Genomic DNA, 21,675 nt, shown 5'->3' on the forward strand with positions numbered 1-21,675 from the left:
TCATTGGGTACATTTTGGAGGTCGTTTTGCAGATCGTGGTGGTGTAATTAGTAGGATATTTTGTATTATTTAGCACCTGCAGAGGTCCGTTGGGCGAGTCGATTGAGTCGCGGGGCGCCGGCGTACGGCGTATTCTAGTGAAGCAGATCGACCGACCTCCACGAGCGAGCGAGCAACAGAAAGAAACCGGCCGGCATTCATTTCTCACGGTTCGCAAACGCTGCGGTTATTGTTCTCTTCTCTACGCGAATATAACTGGTATGTAAATCTCATTTAATTAAATAATAATTCTATTTATTTACGCTTCCTTAATGTCTGATAAGTTTCCGGACGTTGACACCGTATTGAATGATCTAATAATGCTTTCTAAAATATAACGCGTTGGTGTCATCAAATTTTGTGTGTAAAAATGATACGAAGTGATTAACGTTAAATCAATACTGAGTCTGAGATTTTGTTGGACGCGCTATTCGCGTTGCTGTGTGCGTGTCTGACATCTGCATAATCTGCAGTGTTGCACAGCTGTCTTTTTGGAAGTGTGCCAATATTTGTGTACTTTCGTTATCATCTATGTCGTAATTGTAGGTTCGTTTGTAGTAAATAGAGTGCGTTATTGTAGTAATCCCACTGAAGCGTCCGTCTGATCGCTAAATGTTCAATGTGAGCGCTCTCCGAGATCTCGTCGTTATCAAGAGGCGCGCTATCAGCGGCGGGGGTGTGCGCGCGGCGTGCGGGGGGTACGCGCAGGCTCCCTGCAGCGGAATACCATATATGGCCACGAAAACTCATGTATTGTGCCGTACCGTGCGATTGGTGGAGAATCGCCGCGGCGGGGTAGGGGCGCCCCGATAACCAGCCTCATTTATATACTCTGCCTGCCGCGCTCGCCGACATTCCACGAAGTGAGCTCGAGCTGTGGCGTTGTGCAGCAATACCGAGGCTGTGCAATAGCAAGTTAATTTATTTATTTATTAGGACTATTTAATTAAAAGTAAGTTGATATTGAGGTGTCATCAATATTTTCTTTGTGATGTTTAGTGATGTAGTGGCGTGAGGAACAGTGCAATCCCATTAGTGAGTGCGGGTCAGTGACACGTCGTTAGGGTTGGGCCGCGTGCCGCCGGCCGGGAGTCTAGGAGAGCCGGTTGCGGTAGGGCGTGGTCTCGCTCCAGCTCTAACTGCCACTTTGCAATATTTGAACTTGAACGGTTATCGATCCAATTAGAAAGTAACTCATCTCGTAAACGACTTTCTCGGTCGGTAAGAGCAGCCCGTCTCTGCGAAATGTGGTCGCGCCGCGTCATGTGCCACGTTTTTGTATGTCTCTTGACTATGGAACATACATCTCACCTTATTTGGTTTCAATTTGCGACTTCTCCGCCCACTTAGCACTGCCCGCAATGGTTGCGTGTGGGTCTTCTACCCACCGGCTCTCTATTAGGACATGACGGAAACTTTACTCACATCGATTGATAGGTTCTAATTTTAAGTTAGTACTTGTTATGCTAACATTTTACTAATAATATTTTTGCAACTTTCAGACTAATTCAATATGTGCGACGAGGAAGTTGCTGCGTTGGTGGTGGACAATGGCTCCGGTATGTGCAAGGCCGGATTCGCGGGCGACGACGCGCCCCGCGCCGTGTTCCCCTCGATCGTGGGCAGGCCGCGCCACCAGGGCGTCATGGTCGGCATGGGACAGAAGGACTCGTACGTAGGCGACGAGGCCCAGAGCAAGAGAGGTATCCTCACGCTCAAGTACCCCATCGAGCACGGCATCGTCACCAACTGGGACGACATGGAGAAGATCTGGCACCACACCTTCTACAACGAGCTGCGTGTCGCGCCCGAGGAGCACCCCGTGCTGCTCACGGAGGCCCCCCTCAACCCTAAGGCCAACAGGTGAGTTCGACTTTCCAGTCAGATGATCAGACAGTTAGGCAGTCAGTCAGTCAATCAGGCAGCAGCCAGTCAGTTAGTTCAGTCTATGCAACGATGACAGTCGTAGTGACCGCGCCGTTTGTTTCGCAGAGAGAAGATGACACAGATCATGTTCGAGACGTTCAACACGCCCGCCATGTACGTCGCCATCCAGGCCGTGCTCTCGCTGTACGCGTCCGGTCGTACCACCGGTATCGTGCTGGACTCCGGCGACGGTGTCTCGCACACGGTGCCCATCTACGAGGGCTACGCGCTGCCTCACGCCATCCTGCGTCTGGACTTGGCCGGCCGCGACCTCACAGACTACCTGATGAAGATCCTCACCGAGCGCGGCTACTCGTTCACCACCACGGCCGAGCGTGAGATCGTGCGTGACATCAAGGAGAAGCTCTGCTATGTCGCCCTCGACTTCGAGCAGGAGATGGCCACCGCTGCCTCCAGCAGCTCCCTCGAGAAGTCCTACGAACTTCCCGACGGTCAGGTCATCACCATCGGAAACGAGCGTTTCCGTTGCCCTGAGGCTCTGTTCCAGCCCTCATTCTTGGGTATGGAAGCATGTGGCATCCACGAAACCACTTACAACTCGATCATGAAGTGCGATGTCGACATCCGTAAGGACTTGTACGCCAACACAGTTCTGTCTGGTGGTACTACCATGTATCCAGGCATCGCTGACCGTATGCAGAAGGAAATCACAGCTCTGGCCCCATCCACAATGAAGATCAAAATCATCGCGCCCCCAGAGAGGAAGTACTCTGTATGGATCGGTGGATCGATCCTCGCGTCCCTCTCGACCTTCCAGCAGATGTGGATCTCGAAACAGGAGTACGACGAGTCTGGCCCCTCCATCGTGCACAGGAAGTGCTTCTAAGCGAGCCGCAGCACGCTGCAGACAGCAGCCCGCGGCCCGGCCGGTCCCGCGGCCGGCTGCTCAATTCAGGCTTGTAATCTCCGTTAATTTAATTGTACGTAAGATATTATTGTAATTAAATCGTAATAGTGACGGCAGGACGGAGCGCGGCGCCGCGGACGCGCGCCGACCGCCGGCCTCGGTACTGCACTCGCCAAAGGATCTTTTGTAATCTCATGAATGATGATTGTATGTGCTGAAACGGATAAGACTACTTTCTTACTAGGTCATTTATAAATTATAAAAAATAATGAAAATACAAAAAAAATCTGAAAAATTGACCTGTCTTTTCTTTCTTTTATGTTTTTCCCTTTTTGTATACAAACAGTTGAGTTTGATAAGAACCCAAGCTCAACGACCGACATTGACCCAAGTACAGAAATAGAACGAACTTGGGAGCGATCGGACGAAAATAGACTCACGCCGATTGATATTCCGGTGCCGCGGTATGCGCGGCGCTCGGGTTGTATGCAATGTTGCTGTGCAAATTATTAAACTGTTATGCAGTGCTAATACTTTTCGAGCCTAGCCCATGATATTGGTAACTTTCTAGCTCCTTTATAAATCATGATAAATAGGTAGGTGGGTCTTAAACTAAACATGAGTTCGGTAGCTTCCTTACGGAAGTGAATCTAGGTATAACTATGTACTTACCTATTTAGTAAGAACATTGAATTCGGTTTCGGACAATTATTTTTATATCGATGATATAATTCGATATAGCCCATGTAACTGCAAAGTATTTCATATTACTAGGGCAATTATTGACCTGAAACTATATTCATAAAAGGTTCTTTACTGTACCTAGTAATTATCCATAAATACCCGTTAATTATTATAAACCGTACCGAAGCTATATTTTTTATGTTAAAGGCACCGAAGCTTTAATTACAAAGCCGACTTTCATAAAATTTTGCACGGAGATGGGTACCTACCTACTTCAAGACCAGGAATACAAACATGCAATGATGCAAACATTAATTATTATTGTATACCTTCAGGCCTTAGTTCCATACAAGATGATAGGAGAGGCTTTTGCAATACCCTGTGTGTTACCATACTATGGGCTTCTATATCTTTTTTCTCAAAAATCATTCACAATATTAAAAGGGGTAGAAAGGATTTCCTTAGAACTATATAAAGTCGTTTAAATTTAAACAATTATGTACAACGGTTTCTCATTGACTAGTTCTGCTTATCACAGTTTAGCAAAGTTCAAGATTAGGATCAAAGGTGTTCAATTATATCTAGTGTTTTTGTTAGCTATCGGCATTTTCTAATCCAGACATATAATGTAAACAATATGGCACGCATCTACAATACTTCGAAGCTGTGTATCGAGTCACGCGAGGTCAGAAAATGTAGTAAGTAGGTAGGTGGATAATAGGTAAAACAAAATAATGAGGAGACAACGTATGACAAGTTGCATGGATGAAAATGGAACAAGAGAAGTCTGAAATAATCGTACCCAGCAGCGTTCTTTGGTCTTTGCCTACGCCTATGGGAAAAGGCGTGATTTTATGTATGTATGTTACTGTCCCATGCACTAAAATGTTCTCATTTTACTGACAAGACGTCTCAACAGCCTAGCTATAAACTTGGCATAAAAGGCAAACAATTAATTTCCAAGTTTAGGCATCGTGCTAATTGAAGTATACTTACTAAATATAGACAGAGTTCGCTGACTTTGAAGGAAAATGGTTAATTATATTATTTACTTGCCGTTATGTCTAAATCCTACTTTAGAATTTTAGAAATTATTTATGAAATTCATGCCTTGGATATAAGGCGAAATACACACGAAATTCGTCGGTTCGCCCACTTATGTCGACTACTCTTCGTCGGCGGCTGTGCAAGTTTGGAAAAAAAGTAGTAAGTATAAAAATAAAACAGTAACATTTTTCATACGACTTTTATTCGAACATCACAAATATCTCCACATAATTAGAAGTACCTTAAATATATTAGTTAAAAACGTATTACAAAATTAACGTGATGAAAACAGTGTCAAAATTTATAAAATATCATTCGAATGCAGCGTACAGTGTAAATAAGTATTCGCCAAGAAACATTATTGTCAACGTTGCGATAGAAAATATGCATTATACAGTTAAAATAGTGTATTCAGTTCAATTGTTCTGTTATAGTTGTCTTTATAAAATACGTGCCAGATTTTACGCAGAAGAATCATAATAGAAGCGGAAAATAAATAAAACCGATAAAATAGTCTTTATTTCTAACATATTTAGATAAAATACATACGATATACATATTTTAAACCATGAAAGTAAGTATTATTGTTAGTGGTAACTATATAGTAAATACTAAAACAACATTTAAAACGATATCTGTGGGGACATTAGTCTTATTTTCGAGGGAATCTTAAACAGCTATATGAAGAGAGATAACAAGTTTTAGGCCCTAATTTAACATTCACTTTTGTAAGACTTTGTAAGTCTAGAATTCTAGATTCATAGTTAACAAGATGTAATATTCACAATTCAATTCCACACTAAAGTATCATGTGATATAATTCTATAGAATTTCTTGCGGTCACATACAGTTTGCATAAGTCATCATATAACCACAAATAGAGCTTTTTCATGTGTAATGGTCAGGTGACAAAGTATAGAGTATTTATGATTATCGTCAACTTACAAATTCTATTTTAAGTCAAAATACGGAATTTAATTCGCATAGGAACTATGTAGTAGTTAGTTTTGAAAACAAACATTTTAGAAGATGGACATGATAACTTTAAGAATACTTTTATTACTATTTGTTTAAATTTAAATTGTATTAAAAACAGGGCCTTTTGAGGAAAAGCTAATAAGCTGTGCTACCTAAAGATATGTACTAACTAATCTAACGCCTAATAAGATTCTCAAAACGCCAGCAAAGATTCCTACCAGCTAATGTAGTTTGAGACAAACTGTAAAACACTTAGATTTATATTGGCATAGAATTTATTAAAAACTAACTGGACTAGCTCCTTCACTAAACCTAGTACAAGTTAAAATAATTGTTGATTTAGAAACGGTGTGATTTTTGTGTTAATTTCTAGTAGCTACCAAATTAATTATGAAAACTTCATTTTGATGGAACATGATTTAAAACTTTTTAACGCCCTTAGACATTTACAAGAGATCTACCTTATAATAATGATAGCTGAGTTTCTAGCGAGTAACTATACTTATTCGAATAACGATATAAGGCGCCATTTTCCGAGATAACTAACTCTTTATCTTAATTAAATCCGTTTCTAAACCAACGTTTCAAATTATAAAACTAAATTAAAAAATAAAACCTTAATTTATTAAAATCTTAAAACATTAAAATTCTACATATAAATACAGTTAAAAATTCAGAACAACTAAGCGTATTGCGGGCATTGTGCGGTAAAGAGATTTCATTAACATAATTTCACTGGTCGTAAGCACGGTAAGAAGTCACCAACAGTTTTTGTACTATAATATTAATTTAATACATAAGGCCACTTCACACTACACTGAATAATCCTAGGAATGATCACTATCCTCAATTACTGAACACAATTTTGTTGGACGAGTTTAATTTTTCACTGTAAGTTTCTAGCACTGTTCAATTCCGTGACACTTGAGTTTTTTAAGGAATAGATTTATCGTGTGCTACGTTTCGCTGTCCTTGATGCTGTCTTCGGTCGCCCTGCGGATGTCAGAGAGAGGGTTGCCGTGAACCCTGAACCTGTAGACACACGTGTAAGTAGGGTTGCCGTGGTTGCTCTCGACTCTCAGCTCTATAATGTCGTAAGCGACCGGGTACCCGACTCCGCCGATGTTGGTCGTCTTAGGATATTGCACTGGGAAGTACTGTATCGATGTACCGTTAGCATCGTACATGTAGTCGCCGAAGAGATGCGGCTCTGGGTCCATTTCGCCGTGTAGACCCTGGAATTGCAATCAAATTGAGAAGGCTGCTTTGTGGTTTACTTACTGCTTGAAATATTTTGTTTTTCACAATATCGTCATGTTCAGGATGTTGAAGCTGATAAACATTAGACGTTCGTGTCTATTTTAGTATGCCTTATTATTTTAAACTTATTTCATAACATCCGGTAGAAATGTGTGAGTTAGACACAAAGAGAAAAATAAACTAAGAAAATATGTCAGTTCATGCTGTATAGGAAGACATAACAGTCAAATACATGCATGTTTTAAAAAAATATACCATCTTTTGGTGAAAACCGCAAGCAAATCTGTGCAGTAGTTTTTGTACAACGCAAAACAGGCAGACACGTTTGTTATTAAAATATGCAGCGATGTTAATTTGGACAGTATGACGTGTAATACGTTTAATGAAACATCTTACGATGATAAAACGAGGGCATGAATCACGGTGACTAAGACCTCAAGGCTGGGATAATTTGTCAGTTATCAATTGAAATATGAAAGTGTTGATTTTTTCCTCATAGCCTGTGACTTTCTCTCGGATGATTTGGCAGAAAAGAAGAGTTTCAATGGGTTTAAAGATATGTATGCATTACAAATCCAGTTTGGGGGTTTTCACGTTTCTCAGTTGACAACTAGTGGATGTTAAATTGATGGTCACTATTCAGTACATTGCTGGTTTGACATATCATGTTAACTCCTATATTCTAGGGGAGGAACCAATGTAAAGCAGGCTATCAAATAGTTGTCATTCACGTAATGATCACGACTATTATAAAGAAAGAAAAGTGGGAGCATTTTCAGACAAGTTCCCTAAAAATACTTCTTATGTATGTAAGGGCAATCACCGGGAAAACTGAATAAAAAAAAATACAAACAGACCAAGTGAAAATTTTGCATTCTGTATGTATTATGTTTAGTATAACGAAATGATTTTTCAGGAACTTCTCTTTTTTTTTTGTTCGACAAAACAAAACTCTTGCCACAAATATAAACCAAATTTATCTCGACTTCCCGTGATAATATGACGAGTACTCTAAATGTTTTATAAACCCATGAATCACTGTATTCTAGTACATTTGCCAGCCAAGGGTAATAACCATAATCGCAGGATATTACAACAAACATATGAGTTATCCATAAAGATAATGATATATTTTGACTTTTAACTAGTCTTGCCTCGTTCTTTTTTAATTTTAACAGACAACTGTTCGATTCTATTATGACAATTTCCCAAACGAAAACTGCAATGACTATAGTCCAACAACTTAGTAGAGCTTTGCATGCGAGGTTTGCGACTGGTGGAAGTATACAACATTCAAAACAATCATTGACCTCGAAGTTTATACGGCTGACTATGAATACACAGAATTTTTAATCATAATTTAGACAATTCTTCCATTCCATACTGGTCTACTAATTTGTCGGAATATCAAATGAAACACCAATCTCTGCCTTTAGACAAGCTAAATAATTTTCGAAAAAATATTAGTAAACCATCGCCATAAACAATAAGCACTCATAATAAATGCGTTAACTTTATAAATTAAAATATACGTACGTATACGGAGAAGTTTTTGGGCGCAGATTCAATCTTGCCGTCGACGGCTAGCAGTCGTGACATGTGCTCCAGTGAGAAGCCTGTCACCTCGATGATCGCGTATGTGCGCACCACTGAAATATGAGAGACATGTTATGAGTTCTTCTAGTGTTGCACTTAGCATTAAAGTCAGGTAATGAAGATTGGTATCAATCAGGGAAATAATATTGATGGTAATTGAATATTATGTTTACCAAAAGTATCCAACCTTTTCATTTATTCTAAGAAATAATCAGTTACTCGTGTAATTTGCAAAAAACTGCATCTATTTTTATGTATATGTAGAAGATACAGGAATTAACGCGAAAAATGCCTAATGTGTCGGCGCAGAATGCATTCTTGTATCAAAACTAGCAAGCTTTTTAAAGTTACAAGAGAATCAAAACTTCCGTTCCTAGACCATTAATTACTCTATCACATTAACCCAGTTCTAAAAGTGCATTGTTACCTAGATATCCGGGGAATCCCTGGAAGGCCCAGCACTCGGCGGGCATGGCGCCCGGCGTGAGCGCGTACCGCGGCGACGTGTACACCCACAGCACGGGCAGGCCCAGGATGCTGTACTGCTTCGTCTTGATCTGGTACAGCTCCGTGCACTTTGTGGACACCACTTGACCACCTAAGAAGGAAATAAAGTTAACATATTTATAATAACAGATAAAGTTTAACCACATTAATCAGAGCAATAAAAATCTCTTTAAAGAAACATAAACAAAAAACAAACTCTGATTAACGAACTAACTATGACGACTGTGGTCAATTAATTTTGCGTAAGAATTAATGCAATAACGGCCAGTCATCAGTTTTATAAGAAAACCCTTTGGATTTACTCTAGATACAACAATATACAACAATTTTGAAATAGTAAAAGTAACAGAAATGAATTGTACAAGACCGTACCTGCAGATTCCAACGCGTAATCAACTAATCCAGTTTTATCAGCGTCATACACATCCAGCATCCCCGAGACCATTCTCCTCACAGCATCCATATCCGTGCTGCTATGTACAGTGTGGACCTCCACCTCTTTGATATACTCCTTTACTCTCTCCCTAATGATCTCTAACTGGCGTCGTTCGAACACTGCCAAGTATTCCTGCACTAGTTTCCTAACATTCTCTTCGTCCATTCCTTGTTTCCATGTATTTGCCACACGTGCTTCTATTTCGGCCCCAATCACCTCCATTTGTTCCTTAGTGATGTATTCTTTATCAAAGTGCTCCTTCAATTTGGCGGCCACAACGCCCGCGTTGTCGTTCGCGTTGAAAACTTGCACTAAATTGTTTTGTAGGTACTTGATAGAGTAGTGTTCGATCTGGTCTTCGAAATTGTCTAGTTTTGAGAGTTTCTGGTCGAAGTATTTCAAACGAGTGTCGACGTCTAATGCCCATTGTTCTAAAGCCGCTATGCGTTTTGATAAGTCGGGATCTTGAACTATCTGAGGTGGTTTGTACGTGTCAACAATCACTGTTTCTTTCGGTAGAATCTGGTCCGCGTAGTTGTAACCTGTAAGATTTATTCTCGCGTTAGATTGATTGCATCTCCCTCTGTCCTTCCCACATAATTAGAAAGTATTATAGAGAGTGACAGGGAAGGACAGAGTATTATAATTAATTTTAATATTACGTTACAGTGAACTCACCTAAAAGTGTGTCGTCCAACGTCCACTTTCTTATAGGTGATTGCCTCTATCCTTCCCCGGCATTTAAGTGATATAGGGAAGAATTATGTGGGAATAAACAAACAAACGAACATAGCTTACCAAATATATATTTAAATCAAAATAATCATCAATTAGAACATTTTTTAAATACACCAAATGCAATTACCAATTCTTTGCTTATGTACTAAGAAAATAAATATTTAATCACAATATTGTAAAGCGAAGGTTTGTGACGTATATATACTTGTGCTTATAATAACATCACGCTCGTACCATCCGCAAAGGGTAGGTAGAGGTGTTATTTTTAGAGTATTGTAAACTGGTGGGGCTAAAAGCAGGTACAATGATAAATAATCCCTGTTTTACAAACATATTTAAAAATAATTTCAAGACGCATTAAGGATAGACTATAGCAGCACTGAAAAGTTAATACAATCCAAATTTTATTACAAATTAAAGCTTTAGAACACCAAAATACTTTTTTTATACTGGCCTTATACCAATAACGTGTAAATTACACAATTTCACTACAAAATAAATGCCGAATCAAAACAAAATTTTCTTCAAAAAGTTATACATTATTTTTTTTAATAATACTAATTTCAGTTGCTTACATTAACTTTATGACTAGGGTTAGTCTTTTTAGTTTTTACCAATTACAAAATAAAACAGTACAGACAACTGTGGCATCTTTACTTTGTTATGGAAACTTTACCTATACAATATTCAATTAAAAATATTTTCAAGTTTAATGATAAAGTGCCACTAAACCAGGGGTTCCCAATCTTTTCTTTTTCTTAGTCCGGGACCACTTTTATATTATTCTTGTTAGCAGGGACCACTATAAGTATAAAGTCTATTAAAAAAGTGTAATAATCATCCTAAAAATCTAATTCTTTTAATTTAATTCGCGGACCATATTTTGACTTCCACGGACCACTGGTTGGGAACCACTGCACTAAACCAAGACTTTCATAAAAAAAACATGACTTACGTAAAATTATACATTTACCACATGCAAATACTAGTGGAAATACCTATATTTTTTAGTTGGTAAAGTTAATACGATAAAGTAAGGATGCTACAGTTGACTACATTAAAGCAATTTTGTTCAAACAATTTGTACCAAAACAGTTCACAATAGCTGTAACTTAAATCTAAATAAAACTCCAATATGGCCACGTCATGTTAATTTAGGTACATCAATTAATACTCTACACAATAAACTAATAGACTGCTGAATTAAGAAAACTATATATATTCTATACTTGCATATAGAAACCTTTATAACATTAGATATACAGTACAATTTCAGAAGGCCAAATTGTGATATTTGCGTTATGTACATACAAAAATATATTGTGCAGTACAAGTGAAATTTGTTGGCTTTTACTTCTCTCAAAACGACAACCCATTTAAATAATATTTTGTTAGGTGATAATATATAAGTAAAACTTAAATTTGTGGTAATTTTATGAAAAGACTATTTATAAGTGAAGAAAACAGTACTTCATAATCGTATCAGTAATTTCATAATAATATACGCAAAAATCTCTATTTATTTAACTGTTATTTTACAGAGACAAATGTTAAGTAATTGGCCTTCTGAAATTATAAGATTGTTCAGCAGCTCAATTAAACATTTCAAAAATAGACAATCTGTATTGCGGAATGAAAATAAGTATTAATTATATTATTCCTCTTCTATAATACATAAATATTTTATAAAATATAATAGTAAATAATTGTATTCATAAAATTATTAAAAGAAAACAAATTAATATATTATAATTCGTATTATAATATAAATCAATAATAATAATTGGGACACGTACATTTGACAATAACATAATCACATTATATAAAGGAACTTTGATAACAAAAATGTCATGGGTTATATAAATATACTTGTTCTATATAAAGATCAACGGCTTGGTATAGAGTCTTGGAAAACCACCGTCAGTAGCATACGCCAGCGTGTCACTGATGTTATAATTATTGCATGCAAACCCTGCCATGCAAGCAAAGCTCACTACTAAGTCATTAGACTATAATAACTGATTTTTAATCTATTACCTTCCCACTGCTGGGCATGGGTCTCCTCCCGGTATGAGAGAATTACATATTACTTAATATACAGAATAGCATCTTGTCTTGCTAATTCAATGAAAAACACTACTACAGTTAATATAAAAGTTTGCAAATATTTATCAAATGCACATGTCCGTTTAAAACTAAATAGATTTTAAAGCACACATGCTAAATCTTATATATCAGGGCCAGTTTCACGTCTTTCGAATAAGTGTCAGATAACTTAACCGATAAAAAGTGACAGCAAATGTATGAAAAAATCCATCAATATTCCTTTTGATAAGCTAAATGGTACTTATTCAGAAGAGGTTACTGGCTATTACACTTGAGCTACGCGTCCATTGCTTCGAAATATAATACCGATATGCGATTTTAAACTCTCGCAACTTGTACACATAAATATTATAATGTAACGGGTCTCAAACGCGATTGAAAACTAAAGGTTTGGATACCTTTTTTGTTTACCCGACGTTTCGATGGAATTGCATCGACTGTGGTCGCGGGCTGACAGCCCAATTGTGTTTAAGACCCTTTACATTAATAATATTATGGAACCGTAGCGCGATTCTCTACAGTCGGTACAGTGGAGTATCGAAAGTTTGACATTTAAAATGTACTGCCAAAATAGTTCTTACGACGCCCATTAGTAGTGCTTATCAGATTTTCATACAAAATTTCTCGACAAAAAGCCAGTTGTCGGTAGTCGATAGTGGTAGAGAATCGAGTTACCGATATACCGGTGCAGTACCATACGAATAAATACAAAGCAACAAATATTTAGGGCCTGTATGCTTCGATACGCAGTGGACGCGTAACTTTGTAGTACAGTTTAAATAAAAAGCACTATTTAACCAGAAACCATAACTATTCTATTTGAATAAATATGTAATATAATTCAAATTATACAAATACCTTACCTATTAGATATGACGAAACATTGAGCACCCAATAATTTAGTTGTTATATAATTAAGTACACAAGTTTTCTAGCTAATAGGTAGATGATGGAACTTGCTTTACTGACTAAATTTAAGATAGAATAAAATCACATTTGTATTGAAGTAATAGTAATACACGATCTCAAAGTTACGCAATTGAAGCCATTGTAAATAATTTGTATTATTTTTCCGTCTCTAATATGTCATTAATATGATACTAAATGTACTTTTTTGCATCAAGTGTCCCTCAACTAGTAAAAATAAACACTCAGGTTACTATACTACGGGGCTACTAGATGCGTAACTTCGAAAGGTACTGTTCAACAATCATTTTAACGGTTTAAAGGTTTTTACTACTGGTTTTACGGTTTTAAACACGTATTTTTTCAAATAACTTTAACGCATTTGCATTTATTTTGTCCTTAGTCATAATCTCTATATTTATGTACGAGAGTATCAACTCAAAAACCGTTAAAAGTGACTAATAAGTAGTACATTTTAGACTGTTGTGAAGATTTTCTTTACTTATAAATGAAGCGTAAAATTCGATGTCAAAGAAACATAATCAATGTATTACAAATAATAACATTAGAGTCCTAATAAAGTTTATTCTAATAAAAAAGCATTTACTTCAAGTTGCCTATATTAATTTCAATTTGAAATAATTTAATTTTACCAAGGTTTACCTCTCATATAATTTTGTAGTTATAAAATTACACTTTAATAAGGCGTCACCATTCCGAAAGAATTGAAATCAATTCTTAATTACATAGTTGTTTTACACAACAAAAGTATTTCACTATCTTTTCTAAAGTAGGCTTTGTCAAGGCACTACAAACAATAACATCGAATACACACTCATGTATAAATAAAGATATGTGAATGAACATCGGGGTCCGTCGCGAATCATCCGAGAATGCCACTCCAGAAACGTTTTAGTTCTTCGAAACAGCTGTTAGCAACAATCTTCATGTATTCTGAAGCATCAGCAACACGGTTATGTACAATCTCTTTATATTCTTGATAAGTTTTAGTTACTTCTGGTAAATTCTCCCTTAAATCTGGCAATGTGATGTTTATGTCAGGCATTTTGATGCTCGGCAGCATGTCCAGTGAAGGCATAGTGATGTTCGGCAAACTTATCTTGGGTACCCGAGGCGTAAACTCAGTTAGATCTATACGGAAATCGGTAAAGTTTGGCAAAGCGAGACGTTCCCAATTCTCGTATGTGTAGTGCGCTGTAATAAATTGTTTGGTTACGTTTTGGGTACGATGCGAAACCTGCACTTCAGCAGGTTTCATACTTAAATTTTCTACACAAATGGTACATATATTATCAAAATTTCACTATGTTGAGAAGAATTTAATTCTTAAGAATTCAATTAAGTAGAATAAGACCATTTTGTCATAGCCCTTACAACATTCATATTATACTACATACTGAATCAACCTTCATGAGTCGACAAAATCGCGAAACAAAGGTAGGAAAACCACCCTATACTACCACTTCCATTTTAAATAATCTGAAACACAGCCTGATTTTTGCGTAGAAACATTATCACTTATTATCCCAAACAGATCTAGCTATTAAATATAATTTGCCATAGTACTTACATCCATAGGCAGCGGCAGGTAACACTAGCATGAGCAAGAGCCACGGCCACCAGCGTTTCTTCACGGCTTTCTCTTGATGTTGCGCCGAGTACTTCTCACTCTGCTCCACGTGGTTTGATGTTATCTGTTAAACACACAATCATTTGTTATAGTTTCACTGGTTAATTGTTAAAATATGCAGCAGCTATCCATAGGCATGGAAGGAGTTTTTGTTTTACACAAATATTTTTTATTTAGACAACGCGTTGTCGAATTCACTATTTTATTCTCTGACAGGCTGACCGCGTGTTTAACCTTTCAATTAATTAATAATATAATGCTCGATAAATATTTTTGCAATCTCTAAGCCTCCATAGATATGAAAAATTGAAATCATATAGAATATTATAGCGCGTAAAACGTTGGAGTAGTTTTTTAACTTAATATTCGTGTCATAGTCCATACTAATCCATACTAATATTATAAATGCGAAAGTAACTCTGTCTGTCTGTCTGTCTGTCTGTCTGTCTGCTACTCAATCACGTCTAAACTACTTAACCAATTTGCATGAAATTTGGTATGGAGATATTTTGATACCCGAGAAAGGACATAGGCTACTTTTTGCCCCGGGAAAATGACGCATTTCCCGAGAAAATTCAGAAAATTCAACGAAGTCGCGAAAAATCAATATTATAATGACATTGAATTAACAAAATTCCGTTGTCATGGCAACTGTTTTAATGGCGGATATGCCTTAGCGCGACTTCGTTATACTAAGAGATATAAATAATTTTGAAATTTTATATCATCACGCTACGACCAATAGGAGCAGAGTAACAGTAAAAAGTGTTACAAAAACATGGAAAATTCTGACCCATTCTCTCTTATGTGACGCAAACGAAGTTGCGCGGGTCAGCTAGTTATTCATAAAGATAAAATTATGATTATTTTATAGTGTGAAATAGACGTGTACTTACAGTTTCAGTGACGGTAGTGACTGTGGTGGTGATGACAGTCTTGATGAGTGTGTAGAACCATGTGAACGGCGCCGCCGCTACAGAGGCCGAGCGGGACAGTAGACTCGCTGAAACATACATTATTAGGTTAGAACATGTTTATTATAAGTTTGTATTCTTTATAGGGGAAAACGTAGGTAGAATTGTTTTAATTCTTAATTTAATATTTTTCCTAGGACAGCCATTAGTCTATATAAAAATGAATCCGTAATTCCTTTGGTCACGCTAAACGCGTGAATGGCTGTACCAATTTTACTAATTCCTTTTTTCTTTTTTAGGTGATACGGAACTTTGCGAAGTCAGCTAGTTTATGGTTCAATATTGCCCAACTAGCACACAAGCTGCTTATACAGTCGTTATACAGCCTGATAGTTGCATAAGAGTCGTTCAAATGCTGTACAATTCTCTATAAGTTGTATACTAGCTATTTAAAAAACCCTTTAACAGCTAGGCGGGACAGTAGCCGTTTAGTAGGAAACTAATGACTTATAGTGATATATGAGCATGTAATTGCATCGCTAGACAGCCTAGGGAAGTATAACTGAGTTAATGGAATCTTCTATAACACCGTTAACTGTATAAGGGGACTTTAGGAGATAAAGGAGTTTAAACGGAGTTATGCGTTGCGCTTATAGCGCTCAAGAGCGTAAATAAGCTTTTTGTAATGCCTTAGGTTCTATAACAGATTTTTTTAGGGCTAGTGTATTACTCATCTATAAAAGAGTTGCGTAGGTCTTTAATAGCGCCTTGAGCGTTATATCAGATATTTATATGGCTTCTGTACGGCAAATAGATGTATAAGGTATCATTCGAAACATTTTTACAGCCATGGGGATTACAGAATTATGTTAAGCACCTAAAGCGCTATAACCGAGTAATATACCTTTATACTAAAGCTTAAAAAAATTATCATAATATATTTACATAGGTGCAGTGGTGGTTCAGTCTGTCAACTGTTTTTAAAGAAAAAAAATAAAATAAAATAAAATAAAATAAAATAAAATAAAATAAAATAAAATAAAATAAAATAAAATAAAATAAAATAAAATAAAAAAGATTTTCAAACTATTTTAATATTCAACGACTGACCCCCAAAAGTACGAGTAAAATGCTGGTGTGCGACCAAAACAGTTATATTGAAGCACTCCTATGCCACAACTGCAAAACCTTGAGGTCTACAACAGCAAACACTAGAGCCTTTGTACAGCTTAAGGCGCTAGAGCAGATGTAACCAACTCTGAGAGCTGCTTGATCGAGACGCCATTATAGCATTTGGTAAACATATTTTTTGAGGTTATTACGATCTTTTGAAGATCATATAAATCTATAGCCTGGTAACGTTAACATAATTAAAATCATTTTTTATTACCTATAACCCTAATTAAATTATCTGTAACCCTCAAAGTCTTATTTATGTTCAAAATACAATTTCCAAATCCACATATCTATATAATTTTTGCACTTAAAACTGAATATTTTGAGGGCGCATGAAAATATTGACGATAATATACATATATATTGACAGCAAACTTGAACTCGCACTTTCATATCACGTACACAAAGAAATAAAAGCGATAGACTACTTGTTTTTTTAATAATCCAATCCGTAAAAATAAAATGTCTCCTCATTTGTCACTGATGATTCATTTTAAAAAAATATATTTAGTTTACACCATAATAAACCGACTATATTACTAATTTAGAGCGTTAGCATTTATAACCGTTACACAGTAGCGCTAAAATGAGGTAAAGGTGGTATAATCGCGCTGCAAGAGCTTTTTCGAACGCTCGTGGCGCTAACCACCTCTGTACAACAGCTGGTAAGCGCCACGAAGCTGCGAAAAAGCTCTTGTAGCGCGATTATACCACCTTCATCTTATTTTAGCGCTCCTGTATTACTACTATACTACGTACTATTATAATTACTATTTACGGCCACTGTAGATCCAATGTCGAGCTATAAGCTGGACAGTATGGGCCTATTTGACGCTACAAGAGCTCTGTAGCCGCTTATAGAACCACTATACTTCTTACTAAGGAGCCTAAGGCGTTATAAAAATCCTTTAACCGGCCATTGTACAGCTTGTTATAGCGCTTGTGTGCTAGTTGGGTGGTAACGGTATAACATGAATCTGTTAAATTGCAATGCGCATGGAAATTTATTGTGTAGTAGATTAGTGGCACATATATAGTTGTTCTTGGTTGTTTCTAAGTGTACAAAAACCCCCGCAACACAATTATTCTTAGTGTTGTCTTTAAAAATAGTTGCAATTTTATCTTCACCTCACAAGTCTTTAAATAATATTTTCATCCTCACCTTTAGCAGGTCTCCGGTCAGTATAAGGGTACCGGTGCGAAGGTCCCACGACGCTCCTGTACGCGCGGCTGGTTGTCGTCGTGATGCTCGTGATGATGGAGATGAGCACACGTGTGATCCACCACCGCTGTTCCACCAGCTGGTGACCGTTCTGCAGGTACGACTCGTCGTCTGAACTGTCTATTGACTGCGGAATAGAGAAGTTTATTTAGTATTTTAGTTACTACAGAAATGGAGTATACTATTGAAGAAGAAGTAATTGTTATTTGCCTTGTAATAAAAATATTGAAAAATAGATCTATCCTAAAGTCCCGTAGTATCTGAAAAGTGAGGTAAGACTTACTTAGATTCCAAAAGATAGGACAAACCAAAAGACAATGCAAAAGAAGACCCGTATTACTTAGATGACATAACATTTAAATGATCCATTACTTTAAAGAAACGGGAAGGATAGCATTGTCATTGTATGTTAAGAATTTGTAGAGTTTATCTTAAGAATGCCTATTTAACTGCTATTTAAAATATACCTATACATAATGCTATGTGTATCCATGATACTATCATTAAAAGTAATGAAGTAAGAAAAATAACGTGAATTCCTACTTTTCGGGAATACTGAAGTTTAATAATTATTTGAAAGACTGTTGTACTCACAGTATAACGTTTCCGTAGCGTACTAGTAGTCCACGAGGTAGTAGAAGAGAGTCTATCGATCTCGTCCACGCTGGTGTTGGGTCCTTGTATACGGAACTGCGAGAGCGAGCGTCGCGACATGTTGGGCATGGCGATCTGACCGGGCGCCAGCTCCACGCGGTCTTTGGACAGCGGCGAGTATGTGTAGTCCGTTTTGGGGTATTTGCTGGAAATATAGAAATCAATTGGTTAGTTTTTTTTGCTTTAACATGGCGTTGGCGCATACAAATGAGTTGATCACTATTTTGCGAAAGCGTTTTAGGTATACAAATGGGTGGTATTTTGGTTTAAGGTAGTTAGTTACCCCTCGTTTTTTTTTCCTTATAAGTTAGGGGAATATTATTATGGTGTTAGATTAAGGAATATAAGTATCTGGTGAAATCACTTTGACTTTTTTTAGTGAGGTGACTTCTTTGAGTTATAGTATGGAAATTTTATAGTGTTTTACAGAATTATAGTGGCAAGCCAGGAATTAGCGACAAGCATCTAAAATACTTAGTATTTGTATGTTTCCTTATGTATAGAGAAATAATTTGTTATCATATCAATAAATCGTAACAAACTTATTGTATATCAACAAATGACTTTACAATAGGATTATAACCTAACCACAGAACAAAACGATATCTGAAGCATGTACGCTTATCTTAAACCTGTATGTCATATCTAGTTTAGTCATAAACAAACACATTGACATATTACCTGATTATCATAGTAAGACTTAATTCACTAGATATCAACTAGGAAGCTATTTTATAAACACAAGAACTGAATTTAAGACTATTGAGAGACTCACGGTTTATGGGTAACTGTCGGATAAAGCTCTAGATAAAGTGTCAGATATTGAATCAGATAAAGTAATCAATACTCAGAAATTGTTAAAACCAGGATTATATGGCAAGAATTATGATATGTTCTGTTCAAATGTTCGTAACTAACTGACATTAGTTTTACCTATGTATAGAACTAACAATAAGGTAAATATGTGTTTATTAGACACTATCTATCAGGAAAAAGTTAACGATATTTTATGTTCTACAACTTCTACATATTGTTAATACACAATAATAAAATATATTCAAATAAAATATGTAGTCTCTAATTTTATACCTTTACTACACATTTCAAATTAAATACAATTGTATGCGTCATACATATGTACATACATAAAAAATCTTCTTTCCATGGGGCTAAGCAGATCGAGAAAACGCCTAATAATAGCAAAAAGTTAACGGGCACATATACAATAAATTGGGGCTATAACAGAACCAGATACCGGGCTGAATCAATCACTTTCACATTCTACATTATTGAAAAACTTAGTTATAAAACTACAACTCACTTTATAAACTAGTAAGAAGGAACTAAATACCTGATGTACAGACACCTGAATCCTTCATACATGATTGGTTAAACCAATGATCAGACCGCATGTAATATGGTTATAACATAACGTCACATAACGCTATGTAATCGTAGTTATGATTACGCGAATACTACAAATTGAGTACAATAGTTTTTACAACACATTGCATAAATTTATGGATTTGATTGAAATTTATAGCAGTTTATTGAACTGTTTTTCAAATGTTTCACGTTTTTATATAAGTTGTAAACTTAAGCAGGATTAAGGAGTGTAGATATTTTGTCCCACTGGTATAAATCTAAAATTTATGGTATATTCCCGTTGTCCACCCCCTGCTTGTCCACCCCGGGTGGACAGTGACACAAATCTTTTAAAAAGTTCTCGGTGTCCACCCCTGGGGGACAGTGAGAATTAATTTTAAATTATTCCCGCTGGTCACCCCGGGTGGACAAAGACACTAGTTTCATATTACTACTCTCGATGTTCACCGCAGGTGGACAAAGCCACTGCTTAAATAAACATTCTCAATGTCCACGCTTGCTGGAATTGGGTGTAAATAATTATAACAAAATTAATTAAGTAGGTACATAGTTTAATCATATTATCAACATCTCTAGGGTAAATAGAAGTAGGTACACTATCTATGGTGTGTTTTCCCATATAATGTTGATTGACCCTAAGTTGCGGCACTTATTAAACCAAGGTATAAGTTATAACAATAAACGTAAAAAAATATATTTTAAGTGATCATTTTATTCACGACATGCGAATATGACTTGTCAATGGGGACTTCAATATTGATTTATTTCTAGAAAGGATGAGGATGTAAAGATTTTTCTGTGACTTTGATTAATACCTATTGTGATAATTATTTGTGTAGATTGCAAAAGTAAAAGATGTTGATAATATGATTAAACTATATACCTACTTAATTATTTTTTTACACCCAATTCCATCAAGCGTGGACATTGAGAATGTTTATTTAAGCAGTGGCTTTGTCCACCGGTGGTGAACATCGAGAGTAGTAATATGAAACTAGTGTCTTTGTCCACCCGGGGTGGCCAGCGGGAATAATTTAAAATTAATTCTCACTGTCCCCCAGGGGTGGACACCGAGAATTTTTTAAAAGATTTGTGTCACTGTCCACCCGGGGTGGACAAGCAGGGGGTGGACAACGGGAATATACCAAATTTATATATTAAATTAGTGTATTTGTACAAACATCAATACCACTTAAAAAAGAACACAATATGTGTAACAATCACTTAAATTTTAACACAGAACTTTGAGAAATTCAAAACTTTACTTTATAATAGACCATTATTATTACACCATGAACTATCAAATTCAATTAAACACAGTACAAAAACAGTCCTTAACACACATTTAAATAGTCAATAAGTTTCTATCAAATAAATATTTAAATAGATAATTTAAAGTCACATTTGAACACAATTTCTAAATACACAGATCCCAGTTAGCGTGTGTTTGCAAGTGGCATTTGCAAGCTGTGGCTCGGTGCAAATATAGAACATTATATTTAATTTTATGGTCGCCCTAGTGTGGTGTGTGTGTTGTTGTATGTCGTAGGACACGTCATGTAGGCAACAATGAGTTTTGTG

The 21,675-nt window shown here is 36.5% G+C and overlaps 2 protein-coding genes across 3 annotated transcripts in view; one reads left to right on the forward strand and one right to left on the reverse strand.

Annotated features, from left to right (window-relative positions):
- Window positions 1-100: 100 nt before the first annotated feature.
- LOC142974688 (actin-5C) lies at window positions 101-3,130 on the forward strand. Of its 2 annotated transcripts, none has more exons than XM_076117155.1 (3): window positions 101-258; window positions 1,542-1,902; window positions 2,032-3,130. In XM_076117155.1, the coding sequence occupies exons 2-3, from the start codon at window positions 1,553-1,555 to the stop codon at window positions 2,810-2,812; spliced, it is 1,131 nt and encodes a 376-aa protein (XP_075973270.1). In that variant the 5' UTR covers window positions 101-258; window positions 1,542-1,552; the 3' UTR covers window positions 2,813-3,130. The 2 variants fall into 2 exon arrangements, with proteins under 2 accessions (XP_075973270.1, XP_075973269.1); XM_076117154.1 differs by lacking the exon at window positions 101-258 and adding an exon at window positions 832-991.
- Window positions 3,131-4,749: 1,619 nt separating this feature from the next.
- Window positions 4,750-21,675, reverse strand: part of LOC142974689 (klaroid protein-like) — a 43,116-nt gene continuing 26,190 nt past the window's right edge. Inside the window, exons 5-12 of the mRNA XM_076117156.1 lie at window positions 18,649-18,853; window positions 17,995-18,181; window positions 15,639-15,745; window positions 14,683-14,806; window positions 9,278-9,883; window positions 8,826-8,996; window positions 8,339-8,451; window positions 4,750-6,777 (exon numbers count right to left, since the gene is read on the reverse strand). Of these exons, the coding sequence (XP_075973271.1) occupies window positions 6,499-6,777; window positions 8,339-8,451; window positions 8,826-8,996; window positions 9,278-9,883; window positions 14,683-14,806; window positions 15,639-15,745; window positions 17,995-18,181; window positions 18,649-18,853 (1,792 nt within the window). The 3' untranslated portion in view covers window positions 4,750-6,498. The remainder of the gene's footprint in view (window positions 6,778-8,338; window positions 8,452-8,825; window positions 8,997-9,277; window positions 9,884-14,682; window positions 14,807-15,638; window positions 15,746-17,994; window positions 18,182-18,648; window positions 18,854-21,675) is intronic.

This window comes from Anticarsia gemmatalis, chromosome 8 (genome assembly GCF_050436995.1).
Source record: "Anticarsia gemmatalis isolate Benzon Research Colony breed Stoneville strain chromosome 8, ilAntGemm2 primary, whole genome shotgun sequence".
NCBI lineage: Eukaryota > Metazoa > Arthropoda > Insecta > Lepidoptera > Erebidae > Anticarsia > Anticarsia gemmatalis.

Bases quoted from the DNA above. Each gene is read 5' to 3' on its own strand.
- LOC142974688 (XM_076117155.1), top strand. From the start codon at position 1,553: ATGTGCGACGAGGAAGTTGCTGCGTTGGTGGTGGACAATGGCTCCGGT. The intron at 1,903-2,031 runs GTGAGTTCGACT...TTTGTTTCGCAG, and splicing joins CTCAACCCTAAGGCCAACAG to AGAGAAGATGACACAGATCA.